Source organism: Ambystoma mexicanum, chromosome 8, assembly GCF_040938575.1.
Source record: "Ambystoma mexicanum isolate Mex_15411 chromosome 8, UKY_AmexF1_1, whole genome shotgun sequence".
Taxonomy (NCBI): domain Eukaryota; kingdom Metazoa; phylum Chordata; class Amphibia; order Caudata; family Ambystomatidae; genus Ambystoma; species Ambystoma mexicanum.
The window spans coordinates 1089075115-1089099888 of NC_090929.1; the positions used below are offsets into that span (position 1 = coordinate 1089075115).

At 46.9% G+C, this 24774-nt stretch overlaps 1 protein-coding gene across 1 annotated transcript in view; it reads left to right on the forward strand.

Annotated features, from left to right (window-relative positions):
- Window positions 1–24774, forward strand: part of TMEM82 (transmembrane protein 82) — a 197830-nt gene that overhangs the window by 148699 nt on the left and 24357 nt on the right. The window contains exons 4-5 of the mRNA XM_069611086.1: window positions 9062–9473; window positions 10701–10888. Coding sequence (XP_069467187.1) covers window positions 9062–9473; window positions 10701–10888 — 600 coding nt within the window. The remainder of the gene's footprint in view (window positions 1–9061; window positions 9474–10700; window positions 10889–24774) is intronic.

Below are 24774 nucleotides of genomic sequence, written 5' to 3' on the forward strand. Positions count from 1 at the left end.
CACAACAGAATACATGGACACAGTGGCAACAGTGCCAGTCAGATGACTGGGAGGGGTTACCATGGGATGGTTTATCAATGTATCCCCAATAGGACAGCCCACAGACCAACTTGATGTGTCCCATCCTGTCGGTCACGCCCAATCCTACAGAGAAACCTCACATAGGGGTGGCGATAGGTGACAACACTTTTTCCTTTCTTTTTGATACTGGGTCGACAAGGTCATGTATCCGGGATGGGACATTTGCATCGTCAGGCGATGCCATGAGCACTCAAGGATGATTCTATGGGGCTCTAGAAGTGGTTCCTTTTACTGATAACATCTCACTATCTATAGGAGATCACGACTTATCACTACCTCTACATTACTCTCGACAGACACCAAGAAACGTATTGGGACGTGACCTCATGAGCAGACTAATTTCAGACAAAGGCATAGTGTGCTCAACACCAGGCATACGCATGATGAATGTAAGACCGATTGTTTAGGCCTATTTTGGACGCACAGTATAGAGGGGGTGCCAGTGGACCCTGAGATGTTTCAATATGGAACAGACATTGCCATTGCATGGATGTCGGGCATTGCAGGGTAGGTGTGGCGAGCACCAAGTGAGTACCTGTTCAGGCCAGAAACACCATTGGACGAGCCAGAGGGAACGATGGTGGTCCATAGAGATTGAGGCAATCTTGGCAAGGGAGGACTAGATTGCAGTACATTCAACAGATGATGGTGGGAGGGCATAGAGAGCAATCATTTCAGTGGCAGAAGGGTGCAGACTAACAGTGAAAGATTATGAACTTTTTGGAGAAGAAAGACGAAGTAGAGATGACGTTTGAAATGAGTCTAACATTCTGATTACAGATTTATTACAGAGAGGTGCCACAGAGAATGGTGATGGCGCTAGAGGCACCGCCCTCATTCTGGGATAAGGACATGGCCAAGGTACCGGACAGTTTATGGAGCACCAGTCCTTATGATGTGGGGTGCATAAAGAGCATAGGGAAAGTAAAGATCAAACTGACGCCAGGAGCAATCCTGCCAAGAGTATGCCCTAACCAAGGAAGCAGATGAGTGCATTTATGAGACTATTAACAACCTCATTGAGAGAGGCATTCTGGTACCATCAGAATATCCATGCAACACGGCAGTGTACCCTGTGCATAAGGCCAGCGAGGGGTTCATGGTGTTTCTTTCAGGATTTAAGACCGCTTTACAACATTGTAGAAGCAGATTATCCAGTAGCAGCCAATCCAGCAACAATTCTCTGTGGTGTTCCATTGCTTCACCATGATTGATCTACAGAACGCATTCTTCTCAGTGCCACTACACCCAGACTCGCAAGATCTAACCAGCTTTATTTTTCCCAAAACCAGAATTGGAAACCTAACCATTTGCCACAAGGGTACTGTGAGTCACCATCTATCTTTAACAGAGTGATCCAGATGGATTTAAGCAACATAGAAACAGAGAGCACAGTTTTACAGTATGTTGACCACATTTTGATTTGCAGTGAGACAGAAGACGAGTGCCGAAAGGACTTTGTGCACATGTTGACAGCGTTAGCTGACCAGGGGTACAAGGAAGACCAGGCCAAACTATGGTATTGCAAGAAGGAGGTGCGTTACATTGGACAGATGATATCTAAAGACGGCATGCACTTTGCCCCAAGGAGAGCAGGGGCCATACTCGACACACCCCATCCCAAAACAGTCCTTGGAGTTGTGCAATTATTGCAGAGCAATGAGAGCAGGGACAGCAGTGCTGATGGACCACTATTGCGCATGTGGATCAAAAGCCTATGAGAAGTTACCACCTGAATGGGACGGAATGTGCTCCCTGGAACACATCAACATGCCTTCATTGATTGTGCCAAATAGGGATGTGAAGCTTGATGAATCCCCCAACATGGACAACAGCATACAAAGGAAAATGTCCCTAGAAGTAGCACTACCTGGTCAAATAGAGAAGACAGAGAAGCAAAAAGGACTAAGCAGGATAAAGAGGGGGGAGGATAACTTCTCAGACAATCAGAAGCAGCATTGGACGATGTACCAGCAGAACAGACTATTCAGCAGGACACAAATGTTCTTTGCATCACTGATACCAGGGATATAGACATACACAAATGCCAAATGGTTACAGATCACTTGTTGGGATCTGATGGTAACAATCAATTCGACAGTGAATGGGCTCAATGCCATAAAGGAAGAGCTCAGAGAAATAAGGTTAGTGGCGCTCCAGAATAGATAGGTTCTGGATCTCCTCACAGCAATGGAAGGAGGCGTTTGCGCAAAGATCAGAAGTTCGTGTTGTACATTTATACCAGCTAACGATGATGATAATAGAACTCTCTCAAACGCGGTTGCACAATTGGCACAAATACATGCACAAATGGAAAATTACGCACTTGGGACAGGAAGGGACAAGAGCTGGCTGGCATATCTGTGGTCATGGATAACATCAAGGCTGTCGGATGGACTGAAGGTGATAGCTGGAGCACTCATACTGGGCGCAGCATCAGTATGTTGGACCAAGATATGCATTGGAAGATGTAAGAAAACGGCAGAAGAGGCAATTGGGTTGCAGATCCTGATGGATGTGAACATAGGAGGAACAAAGGATGACTTGTCAGAGAAAGAGACGGACTAAGGGAGAGAATCATACAGTGTGACTTGTTTCTGGCAGGAACAATAAAGCTGGATAATCCCCATGATCCTAAGGGGTATGAAGGGAAGTGGGTCTGGTGCAACCCCAAAGGAGTATGCTGTTACATGTACTGGTCTTTTGATGACCACAAAAACTACTATGGACACCTCGGAGGAGTAACGAAAATATGGCGGCCCAGAGAGGAGAATTGGACATTTCGAGATGTGGTGGACAAGTCAACCAGAGGAGGGACTGAAGAGGGGTGGTTGAATCCTACCCCTGTTTTCCCCCCTCCCACAAGACGCATGAGTCGAAAGAAGAACCGAAGATACCATGATCGCCTATACCAATGTGGACCGATTCCTAGTGCCCCCATAATAGACAAGTATGCCAAAAGGTACCCACTCAGCCAACTATACAGCCCAGGAGCAGTGCAAACATTACCTAGAGTGGACGAGGAGCCTCAAGATGCCATTAATAAGACTGCAATTGACCGTCTCGGTTAAAGCGCCAAAAAGCTGTGCTGTTGACGTCATTAGAGACACTACGACCTCGCACTGTTAGACATGAAGCACACGTGCCATAAGCACACGTGCCATCCGCACACTGGGACACAAAATATGCACCCTGAGTACATCAACACCACATGCAGAACAGTTCTATAAGTTAGAGGACAGACACATATACATACTGCCTTTTGCTTTTAATATTTTGTGATTAGCTTTACCGCAGCAAGACACAAACCACAAGAAGCAAGAGATCCTGAGCAAGCTTGCAGATACGTACATGCAAATAACCTATGGAACTGCAGGAGCAGTTACGACACCTGATGGGACCAATATGTTACTAACATATGGAGAACTATAGAATGACACGAGCATGTAGAAACCATGCCATGGCTTAGGAAATTCACAGTAGTCCACAAACCTCTCTGTAAGAGCTGAGCTGAATTCAGACTGAACAGAAGAGCAACTGTATGGGACAGGGCTGACTGCCAAGGCCATCAAGATACGAGTCATATTCCATTCACTGAATGGCTGTAACACCAGCTGCAATAAAGGCGAATAAATCCACATACATTGGAGTAATTTGGAGATCCAGAAGCCCAAAACACGGTCTTTGAACACGTGATTCAGCAGCTTGGATGCAGAATCGAAACCGGCGCTGGGAAAGAGGTCCGATCTCACACCGCCAGACAAGAAGCTTGCAAAAAAGTTGTTACAGCACAAGACCAGAGTTGCATGGTAAGAATGGGCACTCGCATAGATTTTGGTGGTGCACACACGTTACAATGCAGACACATAGTTGTTCTTATTACCTTGAAGACTTACACCTCGAGCTGAGAATCATTTCCGATCCCAGGCCTGTGGATGCCAGCTCTCGCCAATCACAGTTCAGGACCCTAGGGGTGGGTAGCAATGGGCAAGAACCAATGATCAGACCCTCATACTGAAACATTGTTTAGTAACAGCAATACTGGGACGGGCCAGGCTTGACATCGGACATGGGAGAACCCGTAAACTAACACATATAGGGTCTGCTATATGAGTACTGTCAATCAACACCCAATCCTGAATGGTGACAGTTTTTCTGAGGAGGGGCCCAGGTTGTGATGTTCTCATGATGCAATGTCCCATCAAAACTGGCCTGCGCGCCAGAGTTCACTGAGATGTCCACAGATTTCTTGTATCCTTGTTGGTTTTCACTGTAATAAACCACAGTTCGATCCTGCTGTCTGTCTGGGCCTGTGTTCCTTTTAGGAAGGGAAGGAGTTGAGCATTCCATGAGTTCTGGGTTTGCAAACTCCTGGTAGCCCTCAAACCTACCTGGGAGTTTATTCTCAACAATTTTCCGATAAGGAATCTGTTTCTCCGGTAGCATATCGATTCCACAATCATAGGGCCTATGTCGTAGTAGGGGTATGGCTTTGGGTTGACTGAATACTTTCTGGTACGGTGAGTAAACATCAGGAAATGTGCACTCCCAAGGAGTCTCGCTAGGTTTGGAGGAGTCCCAAGGTCCTATCATGGTCCTGTGCCCTTGTTTGTCGAATCATCCCACAGGATACACACTCGTCGGGTTACCACAACAGTAGCGTGTGCAGGGACTGGATCTGACGAGGATAGTACGGGTTTCCCATTTAACAAGAGGATTATGCTGAGTAAGCCATGGAAGCCCCAAAACAATTGTGTATGATGGAGTTCTTATGATATGATGGGTAATCATCTCTTGGTGACCATTAATCAGAAGACAGAGTGGTCCGGTGTGCTGTTTGATCGGCCCGGATGCCAGTGGTGTACCGTCAATGACTTCCATAAATGTGGCGTTGGCTTTATCCACTAGTGGAAAAGACATCTTGGAAGCAAAGTCCACTGTCCTTGTAATTTCCTATTGCACCAGAGTCTAACAAGTCCAGCAAAGATATGAAAGTCTGTCCCAACTGTATTTGTATGTCTAATACCAGGAGTACGACGGCAGGAATACCTTCACTAGTACTGGGGCCTGCCAGTGCCTTCTCTTGTGATGGCAGGCCCTTCAGTTGCCTGAGGGTTTGGGCAGACGCAGTGGGCAAGTACCCAAATAAGAGCCCGATCCTCCAAAATATAAACAAAGGTGCAAAGAACGACAGCGTTTTGCTCAGCATCTGACAAAGGGGCCCTTAAAGCACCCAGCTGCAAAGGTTCAGGGCTGGTCTCTGGTGGTCTGGGATTTACGGGAATCATGCTGGTTCTTGGGACTGCGCATTCTTGTCTTCTATTTTTATCCATGCCTTTAAGCCAAACAGAAATTGATTCAGAGAGCCAGGTCAACCAACGCTTGAAGGGTGTCAGGTTTCGGTATGTGGACAAGTTCATCCTTATATTCCTCCCAGAGTCCCCACTTGAACAACGTTTTCTGTGTGATTTCGGGCCACTGTGAATCGGCAGCTGACGAAAATGGCTGATGTAGATAATCAGGTCCTGATGGCCCTGTTATCCAACAGCTGGTTCTGTGCTGAGCTTGCAGGGTTAGGAAGCTGAAATACGTCCATTAAGGTTTTCTCAAACAGCAAAATCAGCAAGGATGGGACTGTTGACCAAAGCATTTGGCGCTGCCCATGCCGGGGTACTCCCAGTAAGGTTCCCGAATATGCTTCCTATTTTAAAGCAAAAACAAAGAGGTGATGGCTGGAAAGTTTAGACTGAATCTTAACCACTGGCGTTGCTCTGGGCAACCTTCCAGACCATCGTTCTTCACCTGCCAAGCCATCACAGAAGGGGAAAAGCCATATGCAAATCAGGCTTGGTCCCACCCCAAAAGGGGCAGTCCAGCCCAAACTGCTAGGTCACATCCCTTCTGCACGGGACCACAAGCATCCCCAAACATGTTTCGGCCTTGTTGGGCCTCATCAGTGAGGAGTAGCTTGGGGTCTCTAGGCCCAGCAGGCTCGGGTCTTTCCCCTTCTGTAATGGCTTGGCAGGCGAAGAACGGTGGTCTGGAGGGTTGGCCAGAGCAATGCCAGTGGTTAAGATTCATTCTAAACCTTCCAGTCATCACCTCTTTGTTTTTGCTTCCTATTTTAGCCTTTTCTTGCATAAAATGGGAAGGTCTAAACAAGAAGTGAACCCGACAGTGATTGCAAAATTCGGCTAGTCTGCGGTAGTCTCTGTCAAACTTCAAAGTTGTGGTATGTGCCATTGCTTGTTCAGAAATCGATGTGGCCGCCCCATGGGTCATGGCTTGCTTCAATACTGCATTTTCCTGCTTGAGGTTCGCTACCTCGGCTCTCGGGGCTTGTTATTCCTCACGTATCTCCTCCATGGCTTCCATCTCAGGTACAGGTTGTGATTAGAGGCTAATTAATCTGTCTTACTCTGCGTCTTGTCGACGTTGTGTATCTGGAATCTGTCTAACGCTCTGGGATACAGGATCCTGTCCATTTGTCAAGTGGGCGGGAGCAGGGATCTTCTACTTTTTTTATTGTTTAAGTTTTACTCTTCCTATACTTTTATTTTAAAAAGAAACCATTCCAGAAGGGTTTCGTTTTAATAATTAATGTAGGAAGAAGTTGAAACTTGCACTGCACTGAACATTCCCTTAAACAGCAGTGTGTTTGGGGCTTTGCACGGTGCGTGGGAGGCGGCATGTCGATGGGTTTCGTGGGGAACAGGCACACGCCAGCAGGGAACACTGTTCCACTACTTCTTTTCATACATTTCGACCACTGGTTGCTGATGTGAGGTGGCAAGCGGACCTGACACCTCCCCTGAGGTGAGGCAGGTTGTTGTCAGGCCCACTCCCCACATCACAGCTGACTTGCCTGGATTAGATGGATGAGGGGACAGTGCAAGCACTGACTAGGGAATCCAAGATATACAGGACGTTGGGTAGGTCGGACAATGCGAAGAGAAGGAGTATTCCAGGGAGGTTCACAGGAGCAGATGGTCCAGGGTTGACAAGGGAACACAGAAGGCTCACCAGAAAGGCGTAACCCAGAATAGTACCAGACTGGAAGGACAAATGGATGAGGCCAGGGGTTGAGGCTGGTATCAGCAGGAGGAAGAGGACCCAGGAGAAAGAGCACCCGTAGCCAGGACACTGAGGAGGACGTCAAGAAGCAGGAGAGGAAGACCCGGACCAGAGGAAGAGAGTCCAGGAGGGAGGGAAACCAGGAGAGAAAAGGATCAGGAAATGGGACATGGACCCAAATGGTCAGAGGAAACCAACAACGAATACGGAGCATTAAGATGCACAGGTTCGTGCCCCCAAGCTGCTTTCATGGAGCACAAGGAATGGGGGCGAGGCTGGGGACATGGGAAGTGATGCAGCAGCAACCCGAGACACACTCCACAGTGTGAATGCGCAGATACCGGGAGCTGGTCCTGTGCGCATGCGAACCACAGCGGTGACGGCGCGCCCAATACAACCCGGGCGCAGAAGGGGCCTCATCTGTGTATGAGAAGCAGCCGTGCTCGTCTCCACATGAAGGCCTTGTCTTCAGCACCACCTAAGATAGAGGCGCCAGGACAGACGGTGCCACCTAGGTGAGCACAGGGGCGCAGGCCCTCTGGGAGCACGATGCGTGACAGTCACCTTGAGCAATTCACACAAAGCCAGCCATGGGTCCAGAATCTTTCTGTAGTGGTTGATCGCAAACTCTACCCCTCTTGGGCTTTAGTAGCTCCTGGTCCAGTTGACTGTTGATTTTCCAGAGGGATTTCAGGCTGCAAACATATTTCTCACATCCTTCTTCCTCACCTAAGGGCAGTGGGCCAGATCCAAAGCCCCCTGATGGCTTGGGTTGTTAAAGAGCCCCTCTCCCCCAGGCTTCAATTTCTTAAGAGACCACCACATGTTTAAGGTAAATTGTAAGTTACTAACTATATCTGTGCCTCCTTTTGCATTTCTCTCCTTTTGTCAACAATTATCATTGTTTCCTCATCCTTTTCCCCCCACCCTTCAGATAGCAGGAACTATCATGGTTTTCTTCTTTCTTACACTGTTCTCTCTGTCTTCTAGCCTTCTATTTGGGGCACCAACTGGGCCACAAGCTCAAAATGGTTGTGGGCAATGCTCCCGGTTTGATAATGCAAAAATTGGTTGACCTTCCTCAGTTGGTCAACTCCTTGGGCCAAGACCATGAACAGGGAGACTTCCATTTTGGAATCTGAGATCTGTCGTGCATTTGCTGGAGTGTTAGGGCTTGAACAATATCCATATATGTACAGGTGATGGTCCCAGTGATCACGCTGGTCCAAATGCTTCCCTTCTATCAGGGCTAAGACCCGTCCTGCTCAGCTGTTGTACTAAGGTTACAATTGGCAAGGAAGGTGAAGTTACCCAATTTGTGCTGTCCTCATGCTTCAGCAAGGACCATAATTGTGGCAACAAGCACTGGCCTCCCTTGTTTCTGGAGCTGGTAGCAGAAGGTAGGGGCAGTTATGGCTGGGCAATGATGGGTCAAATGAACAAATGCAAACCTCACATTATTTGGTCCTTGCAGAACCAGAAACCAAATGTGAAGTTGGCATAATATCAACTAGTATTGGTGAGCAAATGGGTATAATGGAAATATTTAATGCTGAGCCAACTGGGCATTCTAGACACATGAAATGCGCTGAATGGGCATAATGTAATTTGAAAACTGGGCATAATGTAAACTTATAGATTTGCTGGAAATGCTCAGACATGCCTGCATGAAAACAGAGAATACTATTTAATCATATCTGCTGCCTTATCAAGTCATTGCAATTTTGATAAAGCGCATTTGTGACAGTTGTGTTGGTCATTTTTCTAAATGACCTAATGAAATGTATGATGTGAGAAAATGTCATGACCTTCGTTTGGCCAATCAAGAATCCGAATGTCCTACTAACCCTTGATGAATCATGATGAATGCTCATTGGCCCTTCTCCTCTTTCTTTCTTTTTTCAAGGGGACCCAGAGCAGCAGCCAGCTCTTCTTACTGTGCCAGTACTCCCTGGGGTGTGGCATCACTTGCAGTCTGGACTTTCTTCATGAGGGGGCACCGCACCGCACCTGGAACCTGGTGCTTGCCGTGGGGTTGGCCGCACTGATCATGCACTATGTGCGCCGCCTCTGCAGACATATCTGTACCATGTACGAGCTCCATAGCAAGGAGCGCTACTGTGGGGCTTGTATCTCCCTGCTGACCTCGTGGCACAGCATCCCCCATGGACTCTGCAATGCCTTGAAGATCACGTTTATTGTGGCGGACCTGGCCGCAATCTCGCTCATCAATAAGGACTTTCTGACCACCTCGGAGGCGATCCGCTTCTGGACGCCTCTCACCATCTGCTACACACTGCTGGTGATCTACATGCAAGGTGAGGGCTACTACTCTTCACAAACATTTCACCATCTCCAGGAATTGAAAGGATGTGTCAACATTTGTATGCATCTCTCATGTGTGTGGCAGATGGGTATAGCACCAGCCACCTTTGATTCCTGTCTTTGTCACAGCAGGGTATAACCTGTGATGTAGCTGCCACCCATGCATGGGCGTAATTATTTTAGGGGGCTGTGGGACAGGGGTGTTTGCCCCTCCCCCCCCCCCAACTTTCATGTGGCACACCATTTTGTCCCCATTCATTTGACTGGGGCAACTTTTCTTCAGATGTCATGTCCCCCCCAACATTTTCAGCAGAGTTACTCCACTGCACCCATCTCCTTGTGGGTGTCCTGTCATTGTAACGAACAAAAAAGTTTCGAATGGCAAACTTTAGAATTTTTTTTTGTCGAAATGCCATTTCTAATGAATGACAATTTCTTTGAAAAAAATTCGCAAGTGCCGTCGACATGAGTTAGGGTTAGGGTTAGGGTTGGGACATGGGTTAGGATTGGCGGGGTGGGAAGGTGGCGTGGAGGTTCGGGGGGCTGGTGGGAACCCCTCCCAATATGCACTAAAACCTTGAAACGTTACATGGAGCTGTCCAGTGCTGAAATTACAGCACTGGGCAGCTCCATGTACCGTTTCAAAGTTTTTGTGTATATTGGCATTTTAATTTATTTTTTTTGTAAATTTGAAACGTTACATGGAGCTGTCCAGTGCTGTATTTTAAGCACTGGACAACTCCATCTAACGTTGCAAAGTTACAAAACAATAAAAAGCATTGAAATGCTACTTTTAACATGTAAGAGTGCATTTCATTTGAAACCAGTCCATGACTATTGTCGACGGATTGGTTTCTAAAGAAATGCACTTTGCTTGTTAAATATAGGCTGTCACAACTTTGTTTTTTGAAACTTTGTTTTCCAAACTTTTCTTTGTCGAAACTTCGTTTTCGAAATTATCACTATGAACCTCTTTGTGCCAGAGAGACGTGACTTAATAGTTTAGAAGAGTGTGTGTGCAGATGTAGCTTCAGGTGTGTTCTAATTGTGTGAGAGTGGGCCGCATAACACATTTCAGGTGTCGTCAGTGTGGGGATGAAATGTTATGCTGGTCTCCTGTGTATTTGGCAACGGGTTATGGCACAGGCTAGGAGTGTTGCCTGTTTGGTAGCAGGACGGTATGCAGCCACCAGTGATTCTTCTGTTTCCTTTGTTCGCAGAGGAGCAGCAGCAAAACCCTAGTGATCAGATGGTGTACCAGACCGTGTGCGTGCGCATGGGCAGCCTAATGATCCTCATGCTGACCGTGGGCAGGTGGACCGATATCGTGCACATCCTCCTCTCATTGCTGGCAGAGCTGTGGTGTCTGGTCCGAGCAGGTGTAATGCTGGATATCTGCCGGGACCAGGTAAGCTCATGGGTGGCGAGATGGCGATAAATGGTAGAAGGGCATGGGGAAGGAAGAGAGCCAGGTAACAGAAGAAGAGAGAGGAACTCTACAAGAGACAGCGACAGGGGCTCGATAAACAGCAGATCTAGCGCCGAGTGGTGGGGGCGCATGCCTCGCTACCGAGTACAGATTCATAAAAGGTGGTGCTAGTAAAATGCTGCAGGTCTAATGGTCTTCGTGCATTCAGGAAAATGCTGCGCAATGTACACCTCCTCTACCGTTCTCCCCAACGTGGAAACCTTTTTGCCACTTCAATCGAACATCATCCAGCTTCTAGAAGGACCAGTGAATTAACAATAAAATAGAAAATCGAGTCTGCTATAAGATTTCTTTCTGGAAGTCGACGTATAAGAACAATCTCACCAAGTGTATCTATGGTGGTCTTCCATTTTTGCCCCTATTTTCGCAGCTCCTTCTGATGCCTAGATATGAATCAAGCATGCAAGGGATCCGCTCCAACTAAAGAATGGGGGAATGTGCAGGAGGGAAGACCTCATAGAAGTGAAGTATGTTGAAACTCTTGTATGCTGCAGACGTCCTCCTTACTATTTTCTGTATTACCGATTTGATGATCAACATTTTAGTTTTTTGTATTTGCTAACTACTTATTCTAAATTGCCCACCAATGTTTGCTTTCATTGTTTGACCTTTCCGCACAAAAAATTATTAATCTTCTTATAAGTCACAAGAGTGACCGTAGAGATGGGGGTGTTATGCAATGGGCAAGGGTGTGACTGTAGCAAAAATCCTGAAAGATCATACCATGGCACAGGCACTTTGGCTCTCCAGATGTATTCTACTATGACTCCCATGAGCCCTCACCTCTGACTGTGCTGGCTAGGATTGATATTAGTTGCACTCCAAAACATCTAGCGAGCCTAAGGTTGCAGACCCCTCTCTTGGTCACAAAATCTCCTAGTAGGCTCTCATGGTTGACCCATGGACACACATGATGTCGGGTGCATGTTTGCTCTTCTCCCCAAACCTCTTCATGCCTCATATCCCTTCTCACTTTCAGCCGGTGCCTTGGAGCCTTGGTTGCCTATAAAACAATAGCTAATGTAAGATTGCCCAGACCAACTGACATATTATGGAACATATGAAATGACTTTCTGTAGCATTGCGACAAATCGAGCACTACATCGAATGTAGATATCATTACTCATCCGACCAATTGGAAGGATAGGACTGGGGTGCCAAACAACATATATTAATTGTTTGATTCCACAGTTTTTATGCCATTCAAGCAAAAGTGACCATGTTCTTTCTTCATAACCATTTCCTACGGTACTCGCTACGGTACTCATTAATAAAAAATGTGGTGTTTAATTGAAGTTCAACAGCAGATTGTCGGTACTTAATATTAACTGAAAATGTTAGTGTACCAAAAAACTCAATCATCTTACGTGAAAAGGATCTGCTGCATAGGCCGCAGCCAAAAAATGACGTTAAAAGAGGATGCTTTCCTAACGTGGTATGAGAAAACAGGAGAACTGTACTCTCCAATTACAGTACAGTGGTGCATTCCTCCACTAATCAGAGATGTTCCTACACACTTCAAATGTGCCTGAGATTTTCAGTCCATGGCACATGGGGTAGGGAGAATGGACAATTTAATTTTCAAACTAAATTGCATGCAGGAGACCATGTTGTTGTTGTTGTTGTTAGTATATTTACTGAGCAGAGGCCTAGCTTCAGGAAGTGCAAGAACAAGGTGAGGGAATCCAAGAAACCAGGGAGCAGAGAGCTAACTAGGGAGAGCATGCAATTTAGTCAGTAAGGGGTCTTCAAGCAACCAGGGGAGGAAAGGGCGGGGTAGTAAATCACCCAGTCTGGGGTAAGATGGAGAGTGGGGGAGTCATTTTTTTACTTGAATTTTTAACTTTTCCACATTGTTGTGGAAAAGTATAGAGTAAAGCAAAAGCAAATTCGCATTTAGACTTTACTTTTCCACTGTGTTAGTGGAAATGTGTAAATTCCTCCCTAATTAAACAGTTGCAGGGGGCATTTACAATGGATACCTATGGAATCCGCCTGCTTTTACAAGGTGGTAAATTCGGGAAGATTCCATTGAATCGCTGCCACCATAATAATACATTCTGCGGTAATGCAGGTCTGTAGGTTGGGTGGAGCACGAACAGTAAGCAGCCATTCAAAGTCCATTCTGCTCCCCAACTCCGACTGATAAATTGTGGGAAATCCTGTGTATTAGTAAAAATGGTGGGGAAATTTTTCCCCCAATGTTTACCGCCATTTGTATCAGTCTGTAGGACCTGCAGAATTAATGCACCCTTAGCCCCCATATTTGTAGTTGGAAACCATGAACTACCCACCTGCTAGTCCTACTAACCCATTTACATCCTGGTACTCTCTTCAGGGTAGTAAACACGTCACAAAGATTCTGCCACAAAAGCCTGAAATTGTGCTTCAACAACAGTGCATTTGGAAGCCAGTTTCGTTTTCCTTTTGTGAACTCTGCAAGATCTGCAAATGATCAATTCCCCTTCCCTTCTTGTGCTGCAATTGGCTCTTGTGAACTGTTGGCCTTATGCGAAAGAGAAGTGGTGGTGTTCAGACCCCTTGTATTGAAGGAGGACACGGAGCCCTTATTGTGTGCTGCAACACCTTTATTCGCCTACCACTGAACTAAACTTCCAGCTTCCTCCCTGCTCCTGCGCGCTCTCCCTTCTGAAGTCTACTCCCCTTTAAATGTCCTGCACGTTGTTTCCTCCACAACATCTCCCCCTTACTTATCATGAAACGTCTAGGTCTCACCTTTTGTTCGATCAGCCGTGAGGGTTTCTGAATGACCCGGTGGGGTCGCCCTGGGGATTCGAGAGTCTCCCCCCGATTCCCTCTTCATCAGTTTCTGCCAGGTCCTCCATTGGCTGTTCCACCTGTCCCTCCTCTGGCACGCTCTCGCTATTGTCTTCATGTGATCTTGTGACTCCATGGTTTCTGTGTCTGACATGTGCAGTCTGCGGAAGAAGGAGGCATTTCGGGTTATGTCACACTCATCCCTTGCTGCAGTGACCATGGATCCCTTTGACTTCTGTCACTTGAAAGGGGTAAAGGTCGTAAAGCGTGTCTATCTTCCTCTGTTGTCACTGTCCAATCAGAACTTGTTCTCCAAAAGGCAGCTGTGGCTTTCACTCCTCTTCTTCGGTCAGCCCATATCTTCGCTTTCCTTTTCCTCTCAGCATCTCTTTCCTGAATCTCTGCATCCTGTTCCTCCGTGTAGTCTTCGTATTGCAGCAGGCAGATTCAGAGCTTATATTAAATCATTATTTGTGTTGGAGTCTTCCCCGTGGCCTCATGGGCAGGGGTACTCCTGTAGCTTCTCAGCATCTTGCACAGGGCTTAGGGAAACAGCATTTGATCGACGGCTTTTTGCCGGGTTTGCTTGATGGTGGACCATATCTTTGGCTAGGGGCCAGAGCGATGTGACCTTCTGGTGCTGGAAGCCGAGATGGACTGCAAACCTCCTAAAGTCATAGCCTTGGAATGGGGGTGGGGGTCCATTGTCTTTTTCCACTATGTTTGATATGCCCCACTCACCAAACAGTTTGTCTAGTATCCCCCCGCCCCCACGATGTGGAACGCTGTGGACTGCACTAGCTTTACCACTGGGAACCGTGAGTATTCATCCATGGCCACCAGTAGGCGTCCCCCCCTCTTCCACAGGGCCCTTAGAAGTCTTGCCAAAGACCCCTGGGAAGCAGCACAATCCTTCGGGAGCACAGGACTGTAGTTGCTGCCGCCCTCTGACAGGCCCGGTAGTGTGTTAGTATGCCATCCACCACAGCATCCATGTAGGGGAACCACACCTGATTAAGCAGTATCTTTTTTTGTGTTTGCCCATCCCCGATGGGCCTCGTGCGCCAATTTGACGATGGTGTTTCTCAGGGCTTTAGGTACCACAAGACTATTTCCTCTCAGTAGAATCCCCTGTTCAGTGGTGGTTAGCTCGCCTTGCACCTTGGCCATCCTTTCTATCTTTTATGTACACCATTTTGTTCTTTTGCAGCTCATGTCTCTCTTTCTTCCACTTGTTTGTGTTGGTGAGGTTAACTGCAGCCTTAATGGTGGTATCTTGTCTGCTCTTGTTGGTGAACATTGCTAGGGTGAGCAATGGGGGCAGCACATTCTCTGACAGGTATTGGATGAATTGCTCTGCCTCTTTCCCCAAGTGTCTTTCTATTGTCCTTCCGCGTGTCTGGATAGGCTGTCTGCTGGATTTGCCTCCCCTCTGGTTTGTGCATGATGCAGAATTCATACTCCTGGAGCCTGATGCCCCAACTCTCTATGCACACGGCTTCTAGGTTCCCGAATAGGGATAGCAGAGCCTGGGTGTCCGTGACAAGGGTGAAGCGACACCCAATGATGAAATGTTGGAACTTTTCACAGGCCCACAGTACCGCCAAACTCTCCCTCACAGCCTGTAAGTGGGCCCTCTCGGTGGCAGATAGGGCTCTGCTGGCGTGGGCAACTATATGTTGTCCGGGCTGCTTTACAGATTCACTCTGGTCTAGGATTGTTCCCAGCCCTACGGGGCTGATGTCTACTGTTATTTCCGTGTCCCACTTGGGATCAAAGTATGCCTGTCTGCGTTTGGTGACAGGCTTATCTTTGATAGTTTGAAACACTTCCCTGCATTCACTACCCATTCAAATAGTGCATCCTTCGTGAGCATCTTTCTGAGGGGATCTGTAAGCATGACATAGTGTGGGAGGTACCGGGTACAGTACCCCGCCATGCCCAGGAAGGATCTGAGTTCTGAGAAGTCTGTTGGTGGGGCTAAATTCACAATTGCACTTAGGTTGTCTGCGTCCGCTAACATGCCCCGGTCTGAGAACATGTGCCCAAAGAATTTCAGACTGGGCTTGTTAATGTCACATTTGGCCCCGTTCAGAGTGAGGCCTGCTGCGTGTAAAATCTCACACACCTGCAATAGCACTCTGTCGTGTTGATCCTGAGACATGCTGAATACCAGGATATTGTCACTGCAGTTAAAGGTAGCCATTATTGGTGAGATCAGCTGGCAGATAGTTTCCTGGAATATTTCCGCAATGGAATATTTCCGCAATGGACGATATCCCAAGGTTTAGCCGCTTGTAGCAGAAGGGCCCCTCGTGGGTCGTAAACATTGTGATGGGCCTGGAGTCCGACTGGATGTCAAGCTGATAGCCATGGTTGAGGTTGAGCTTCGAGAATCGCATGGCCTGTCTTAGCCTAATAATCATGCCCACTATGATTGGACCAGAATGTCTCTCTCTCTCTCTCTCTCTCTCTCCCTCTCTCCCTCTCTCCCTCTCCCTCTAGATCAATGTTTGGTATGCGCGTGTCAAAGCAGAGTCGAGTCAACTATTTTTCTTCGGCACTACCACCAGTGGCGATACCCATGGTATCGGGGCACTCACTATCGGGACACCTGTGCTTGTAGTTGGAACCCCACTCTATGTGGATGTTGAGGCACCGGGTTCACTGTCTGGTCCACATGGAGGGTAATTACTGAGCCTTTGAGCATGCCCACACCCTCAGCTAGTACTGGGAATTTCATTTTTGTTTTTTGGAGTGTCATCTCCTGATCTGTCACCGTGTTCTCCTGCCAGGAGCCCCTGCACCACCTCAGACTGGGTTTATTGGATGTCGATGAGGGCCAGGGCATGTGCAGTACAGTAGCTCAGCAAGCATCTGCCCATCATGGGACTCTGTATTCATGTATTATTGTGGATACGAAGCACCCTTTGTGGTGTAGGCCACATCGGAATGTGTCCCATCGACAGGAAGCGGGTGCACTGCACCCCATTGGAATATTCTCGCTTGGGAGGGGGATCAGCGGGTAGAGGTCACTTATCTGATAGAGGTTTGCATTCATCACGTTGACGGTGGCCCCTGTGTCAATGATACATTGGTGATTCAACCCTCCTATCTGGATAGTCACTCTTGGGGCTGTAACATCAGCCTCTGCACTGATCAGTTGCACGTACTCTCTGCTGTACCAGTCATTTTGGGCATAGCCATGCTGAGCGTACACCTCTTCCTCTCAATCAGTTGGTGGGTTCTTGTATGGGTCTCATGTATCCAGTGTCATATATTTCAGGGTGGCATGCATATAGCTCTGCTGGGTTTGGCGAATAGTCTCGCTCCTCTTGGGGAATGAGATGGCATTTGCAGGGTAAGGTCCTCCATCACTCTGATGAACCTGGTTTGGGGTTCAAGCAATGCAATGTGCCTCCCTTGTGGTAGTCCTTGAAAGCTCTGACCTTCTTACGTCCTGCTGTTGAACCCTCGGGGTGATTCTTGGCGCCCTGCTGGTCCTGTCGGCATAGGTTTGTAGCCTGTGCGGGCTGGTGCCTTCTCTTTGCACATTTCCTGAAAGTGGTTTTCTCAGCCGCACTGCATGCGCATCTGCCCTAGGGCTGGGCACTGTCCTTGATGGGGAAATACGACTCTGCTGCTGTAGCACTGTTTTACTCTTTGGTATCTTTGGTATGGGCCACCATGCCCTGCCCTGGGCGGACCGCCCTGATTCCTGAAGCCTGTTGTTGACATGGCCTGCAGTAAGGCCACATCATCCTATTTCCTCGGGTTCTCTATGGTGGTGGCTAAAACGTCTACCCTCTCATACACTAGTTTTCTGGGAGCGACGGCAGTTTTTTCAGCAGGTGTTTTCGAAATACAGATGTGCACCATTATTCTAAGTCAGCCTCATTATCCGAGAAATGTGTGAAGTTACAGTGAGTGATCTTCCTTTGGAGTCTGAAGATAAACTCCCCTAACATCTCCTGGGGCAGTTGGGCACATTGATTGAAAGAATACCTCTCATAGTGTCCGTTAGGCAGCACGATCAGTTTTCTGTTCACTGCTGCAATCATTGTGTACATGGTTTTCTGTTGCGGTAGGATCGTCTATATGATGCCCTTTATTTCTTTTCCTGCCAGGTTGGTAAATATGTCTGACATGTTAGTTGAGTCTTGGTCACCTACTGCCCTTATAAAGTCATTGAATTCCTCCATCCATTCTTCCCACCTTTTGGCCTTGGTCATGTTGAGGTTGTATGAAGAACAGTTCTGGTCTCCTTAAGAATGCTGCTCTTGATGAGATCCCTGCCATGATACGTGCTGGTGCTCCTGTCCTCACCTGAGCCTCAGGGTCAGCGGCTGATTGTGCGGTGTCCACCATGTTCTCTCGTGGGCTGGCACTGGTTACTGCTGATCGCCTGTTATTTGTGATCTTCCATTTAGTCTGTGGCTGTGCCTGTCCTCTCTGGGCCTTCTGGTCACCCTCTCGGTCCTGGGCCCCCTTTCACTTTTCCTTTAGCAGGCAGTTGCTCTCCTTTCGCCTTTCTGTGGACCAACTGTCTTGGGGTGCCTTGACTGGTGCCGTGTGTAAGGAAGGCATGGTATCAACAGTAAGACGGACACAAGTGACCACAGTTAAAGGGTGTTTATTGAACTTCAAAAAGGGTATCTAATCCTTAATCTAAAAATGGGAGCAAGCTACGACCATCACATAATAATGCACTCCTAGTGGTGTCCTGTCACAATAAAAGGACCACCTTGCCAATCCTTACCTTTAATTACAAATAGTGTGGGAAACAATGTTTTGTAAAAGCAAGAAGTGTCCAAGAAAGGATATGTCAGGATAGTCAGGACGTTGGCCTCCCTTCCCCACATTTTCATCACGGGACAAGGTGGCATGCTGCTTCTCCAGCACGAGGGTGCAGTTTAAACATTAGCATCAGGTCCTTCCGTGCCCATGTCTCTTTGCCTTTCAAAGTCCCTTCTATCAGAGGGCCTAATGCAACAAACAAACTGTTCTTTTCCTCTCAGGATTTTGCACACACTCAATTTCTCAGATTCACGTTCACCCCGATTCCCCTCTGCTGGACTCAGATCCGCCTTGACACAATATTCAATCAGTCTCCCTTTGCCGGGCTCGGACCAATTTTAATTTACTTTAACACAAACTTGCTTTGACCCAATGCTCTCAGCTGATCTCCCTCGTTCAGGCTCAGACCAACTTGATCTACTTTGTCATCAACTTTCTTTACTCTAACATCGGAGACTTTCGATTGTGCACAGGATTTCACTTGACCCGTTGCAGGACCACTTCAATTCACAATCCTTTGTCACTCTTTCGCTTTTGCCACCTCTCATTTGGATACCTTACAGAGACCTTCGAATGAGCATGCATGTGGTGCCGGACCACTCTGTCTAAGGTAGCGTATCTTGATTTCAAAGTTCAATCACTCATATGTTGTCCGATTTTACTTGCGTTGGTTATCACATGTGTTTCATACACTGTTCGCTTCAGCGTTAACCATGCAATGTTGTTGCTTGCATCCTCGGATTCAACACAGACCGGTCTGGTATCTGCCTCCCAACTCACCTGCTGTGTTGATTTCACTGGCGCTGCTTTGTTGTAAGAGCCAAGGACAGTACCACGGCAGCAGACTGTTCTCCGCTCCTTGACTATCGATGCAGGAAGGCCCCGGGTACCTCTGACACACAATGCAGGATTCTTCTGCCTGGTTTCCTGGTCTTATGCTTTCTATTCATGAGGTTTCGTGGAAGTAATGGTTCATTGTCGAAAAAGTCAAGGGCACTTCCCTCCTTGCAATCTCCTATTGTTTTGCCGTCTTTCGCCTTGTGTTAAATTGCCATCTTGGAACTGCTTCTTCTTGGTGTGTTTTGCCTTGCTCAGAATGTGCGTTCATGCTCCGCCTTTTATCCGTGTGGAGAAATGTAATGGAAGTCTGGTGTGTATGGCGGTCAGTAATTGCCTGACCCTGCCTGACCATTGTATTCGGACATGTTAGGTATACGGCGTGGGTGTTAGTCCATTTTCTCTCATAGCAAGCTGTCCGTGAGAATGTGCTCGTGTTGTGAAGGGGGTGGGGCGTTAAGCTCTTAAGTACCCTACCTGGTAGGATGGGATAAAGGTGTTTCAGGGAAGGGGCTACCGCGTCTCGCCATCCGGTGTCCCACTCCCCAAAGGCCTTTCACCCAGGTGATCCTCCCACACTGGTACACCCCCACGAACTGGATCCAAAAGCGATGGCCATGTCCTAGCCACCTGGATGACATATCCCCGGGTACAAGAGGATGAGACGCCTTCCGGTTTCTCACACCTGACAGTGCCTCTTCAGGTAAGTCGGGTAGATTGGCCACTTTATTGCAGTGTGCCTGACGTTGTGAGATGGACACTGAAGCTTCCCTCCAGGCCAAACAGCACACATTCCTGGTGCATAGGGGCCTTTCATGCACTCCTCCCTTGCTTTCTGGAGTAGGTTTCCACTGAACACTGGCCCCCTACTCAGCCCAGACAGTATGCCTGGTATCCTCCGAAGAGGTTCTTGCTGTTGTATCCTCCTTCATCCTGTGGAGTTATAATGGATGTCCCTCCTATTAGTGAGTGCTGCACACTTTCATAGATTTAATGTTTTATTTTATTTGTCCTCGTTCACTCCCTTGTGTCCCTGGGGGCTCTGCTCCTCTGATCCCGGGATCGCCCAGCACCCCTCCTCAGCGCAGGAATCAGCTGGTCCTCATACTTCAAGCATGTCCCGTGAGAGCAGAACATTGTAGGCCTGCATGTTTGCCCCTCCGCGGCATCAAGAGGATCCCCACCTTGTAAGCGGCCTCCTTACCGCGCTGATCAGTGTTGTCGGACCTTCTCGCAACTCTGATTCTTTGTCTCTGCCACCTCTGGTGTTGCAGAGCAACTGGTTCTGCAGCCTGTCTGATTGCGCAGTGGGTCCACCGCACCTCCACATCCGCTGCACTCCATCTGACGTCAGTGAATCGGGCGTTTCCTGAGGGGTAAGCGCAGGCTGCCTCGATGCCGGTTGTTGGGGTTCAGACCGCTTGTATTAAGGGAAGACCCAGAGCCCTTATTGTATGCTACAACACATTTATTCGCCTACCACTAAACTAAACTTCCTGTTCCCTTTCCCAACCTCTTCCTCTCCGCTCTCTGCGCCCTCCCTCCTGAAGTCTACTCCCCTTTAAAGGTCCTGCACTTTGTTTCCTCCACAGGAGGCAAGGGGACAGGGTGAGGAGGGGGGGTTTACACTGAGTTTTTGCAAGTTTGCACTTCTAAAATCATCCTTTTAATAAAGGGTGTTCTGTCTCAGAAATGTAATGCTGAAATTGTGGGTTTGCCCAGCTAGGGCACCACACGACTCCCTGAAGCCAGCACCACCAAATGCGGGTCACTGCCAGCACAGTTGTCTGATGGCTAAACTGGAGAAATACTCTTTTGATTTCCAGTGTGGGACACAGTGGGTGAGGAGGTGGCCTGATGGTGGTGTGGCAAGAGCAGTGAGAAGGCAGCAACACTGACGTGGACACGGCCTGATGCTGGGTAACGTGTTATCGGGAGGTTAGTTTGGAGAGGACTGGGGTGGTGTGGGTGAGACTGGTGAGTAGGCGGAGCAATGGACAGCGGGGAGGCTAAGCCCCCCCCCACCCCATTAACAACAAAGGAATCTGATTGAAAACCAAATCTGTTAAGAGGATTCGACAAAGGGGACCATGGCGGAGAGGTGTTCAATGGGTGGGACTTGGCATCAGGGTGTTGGATGGTGAAAAAAAAACGGGGAAAATGGAGTCGGTGGAGAAACATAGATTCTCCTCTCAACCGAGTATACCACAAAATCATTTATTTTGGAATGTTGCCCTAGTGTTTTTCTGGAATGGAAAGTTGTGTAATAGCCTTATCTGTTTCATTGTGCATCTTATGTGTGTGTCTGTACCCGGTCTATCATTTGTATAAGCCATTTGAATGTACATTGTGCTGCAAGTAGCTGCCATTCCTTTTTAATGCTGGGTCCTCAGCACATGGTCACGTGCTAGTTTAAAAATGTGTGTGCTTAGATTTCTGAAATTATTCCCTAGGGCATATTTCTTCTCACAGTATGTGTCAGAAAAGTCACATCAAAGCGAAAACGCTGCTTATAAGTGTTTTCACACCTCTGGTACTGGAATAAACCTGTAGGTTAACAACTCTATGCTGGTAACACACTGAGCATCATTGTTAATAATAACTACAACATTAATATTACACTTTTACATAGCACCACTTAATAGATGTTCCTGATTTTAAGGGAGATATAATAGGTCTCGAAAAAGATGAAGGGCAGAGGTTCTTATGGTATTCAAAAATATCTTGCACACTGAAGACAGACCTTTGTGGCAAGCTCTTAACTCGCTAATCATTGTTGCATTCTCCATTTTTGAAGGCCAAAATTCCTTTCTTTCCTAATATACTATTTTTGTGATGTCATTCTTTAATATCAAACTCCCTAGCAAATTTGTAACGCCCTTGAATGTTTTTGGTCAATGAATGTTTGAGCTCCCTCAACTTCCCCACACTGAGCTTGAGTCCTTTTTCTGGCTTATTCAGCTTAGATATCCTTCCCTGTTCGAGTTAGGAACCATACCTTTCATTTTCTCTGTGATTTTATTCTGCTTTATTCTCGTCCACAAAGATGCAGTTACCGTTTTGACAGAGGAAGTCCCTAAAAGCGCAACATTTTTCAAATCCTTTAATTTTATTTGCAAGTAAACATCTTTCTGCGCTTAAGTTTGTGGAAATCACTTCCGTGACCATAAAATAAAGGTGAAGTAACAGGATTCCTCTAGTATTCCATTTTACAAATTTGAGAATATTAACTTGTTATTTATATAGTACTTTTATCGAAAGCGCTTTACATAGAACATATTTACATACATTATTAACAACCCGACAAGTAGAGTGGTCATTGGGTAAGCAGACAGGGGAGGGAATGACTTTGGGATAGGTTTGAGGGGGAAAAGAAGAGCATACATCTAGTTTATGAATATTTCTAAGCATCCAGAGCTGGAAGAAGCATTTGGAACACAGAAAATCTATGGGACTTTTTCATTTTCTAGCCTCTATCGAGGATGCTCCAGATGTTTCGGGATTTTTCTGGCCTTAAAGTCTTTTTCATTGAAGCATTTATTGTTTGTTGAAAACCTCTATTCTGTCAACCTTTCAGGGTGAGGTATTGGTTAAGGGAACATGTCTACTTCTTAAATATATACGGGTTAGTGCTTCATTGGCTACCCCTTGCCTGTAGGGCACGCCTTGAACTACCTCTAAATGCATGCAGTACTGAGTATAGTGGACAAAGCTTCAGTGTATTGGCTCTTGCAACCTTGTGTGTTAGGTTGTCCCCCAACCCTACTAATTGGTTGGCATACTATACCAACCTTGAACTTTCGACTCCTTGCCAGCACGTACATGAAACAAAACTTAGGTGTTTGAATCCCATCAGACTACTCCACATTTTCCCCAATTAGTCCATCCCTCATCAGCAGGCCACAAGCCTAAGTCTCTTGTTTGTAGTTTGACCTTGTTGCTGCTCACTGTCCTGGATCATTCAATGGAGTGTGAGCACACCACTATCTTAGCTTAAGGCTCTAATGAATAGGCTTTGTTTTTTACTTCTGAGTCACGTGTGAGTGGACCACAAATGTGTCCGTTTCAGCCTTCCATTTACTGCTGTGATTTAATTTTGCAGGGTGCTGTTACTCCTTCTCGCCTCTAGAGACTTGGTCACTTTCTCATATCAACTTTGTATGCTTTTAATTGACCAGTAGTTTGGCTCTCAAAGATGTTTTCTTCTTCCTTCATCTAAAAAGAATGACTTGCATTCAGAGCTTATCCACTTACTCCCTTTGGGCTCGGTGCTTATCCTTTAAAAATCGAACCTTTGCTCTAGGCCAACCTTGACTCCTGGTCGGGTCTGCTCACAGGGCTGTCTTTCCACGTCTCCTAATTCTTACAGCCTCGGCCTGTTTCGGGGTAGCTTGGTTACATTCAGCGTGAACCGTCGTCCATTTTCCTGATATGGCCTCCTTGCCACGTTATATATTCCTCTATAGCAAGCTTCTATATGTTGTATTTCCACCTTGCGTTACTGCGTAGTTACAGTTATTGGTAAGTAAGTTACTTCATCTTCTTTTAGATCTATGATCCCTTTTAGCTTCAGGTTCATGTTACTCTTAGGCTTCAGTTACTTCATTACTTTCATATCGTTTCAGCATAGGTTTATATATCTTCTTCATGACCTCACTTTGTTCTTGTCAGATTTTTATTTAATGTCCATCCACGATATTCACTGATGCATTCTGACATCTTGGCAAATGACTTCCTTCCATGCAATAACCTTCCACACTTTTAGTGTGAGGGTACATTCTGTATGGCTGTCTGCGTGCATAACGTCTCTCATACACTCAATGCGGTATCGGAATGATAAGGGGGTCCCATTCCCCCCCATTCTATATCTCTTCTCTGACTGTTCCAATATGATAATCAACAATGAAGGGCCACTGTTGAACCCGATCCAGTGTTGACAGACAAGGTTATAGTAGGCCAGGTTCCGAAAAACACAGACCCAGGGGGTTGGCTGACATTTTCCTAGACTTTCCTTGTGGACTTCTCATTTGGTGGCTTTCATGTGCACCCTTTCTCTTTATTTGAAAGTGTTATGTTTAGTTGTGTGTGGTTTAATGGGGAAGTGATACTGCTAGCGTTCATCTCAGAAGATGGGGTGCCAATATTTCTTGAAGATTTTTCCAAGAACAGACCTTTTCTCCAGGCCTCATCAATCTAGTGGTTTCTCTTTGAAGCTTTTTTGTCACCTCTTATAGGAGAATGCTTGATTATCTTCTCAATTGCCCTGAGTTTGAGCAGTGCTAGGAGAATATGTGGGCACTGTAGGTTGAGACCAACCTTTCAAACATAGGGGTGTAATCTCCCTATTTTCAACCTCCTGTGTTATAATGGGTACATATTTTGTGAACTGATAT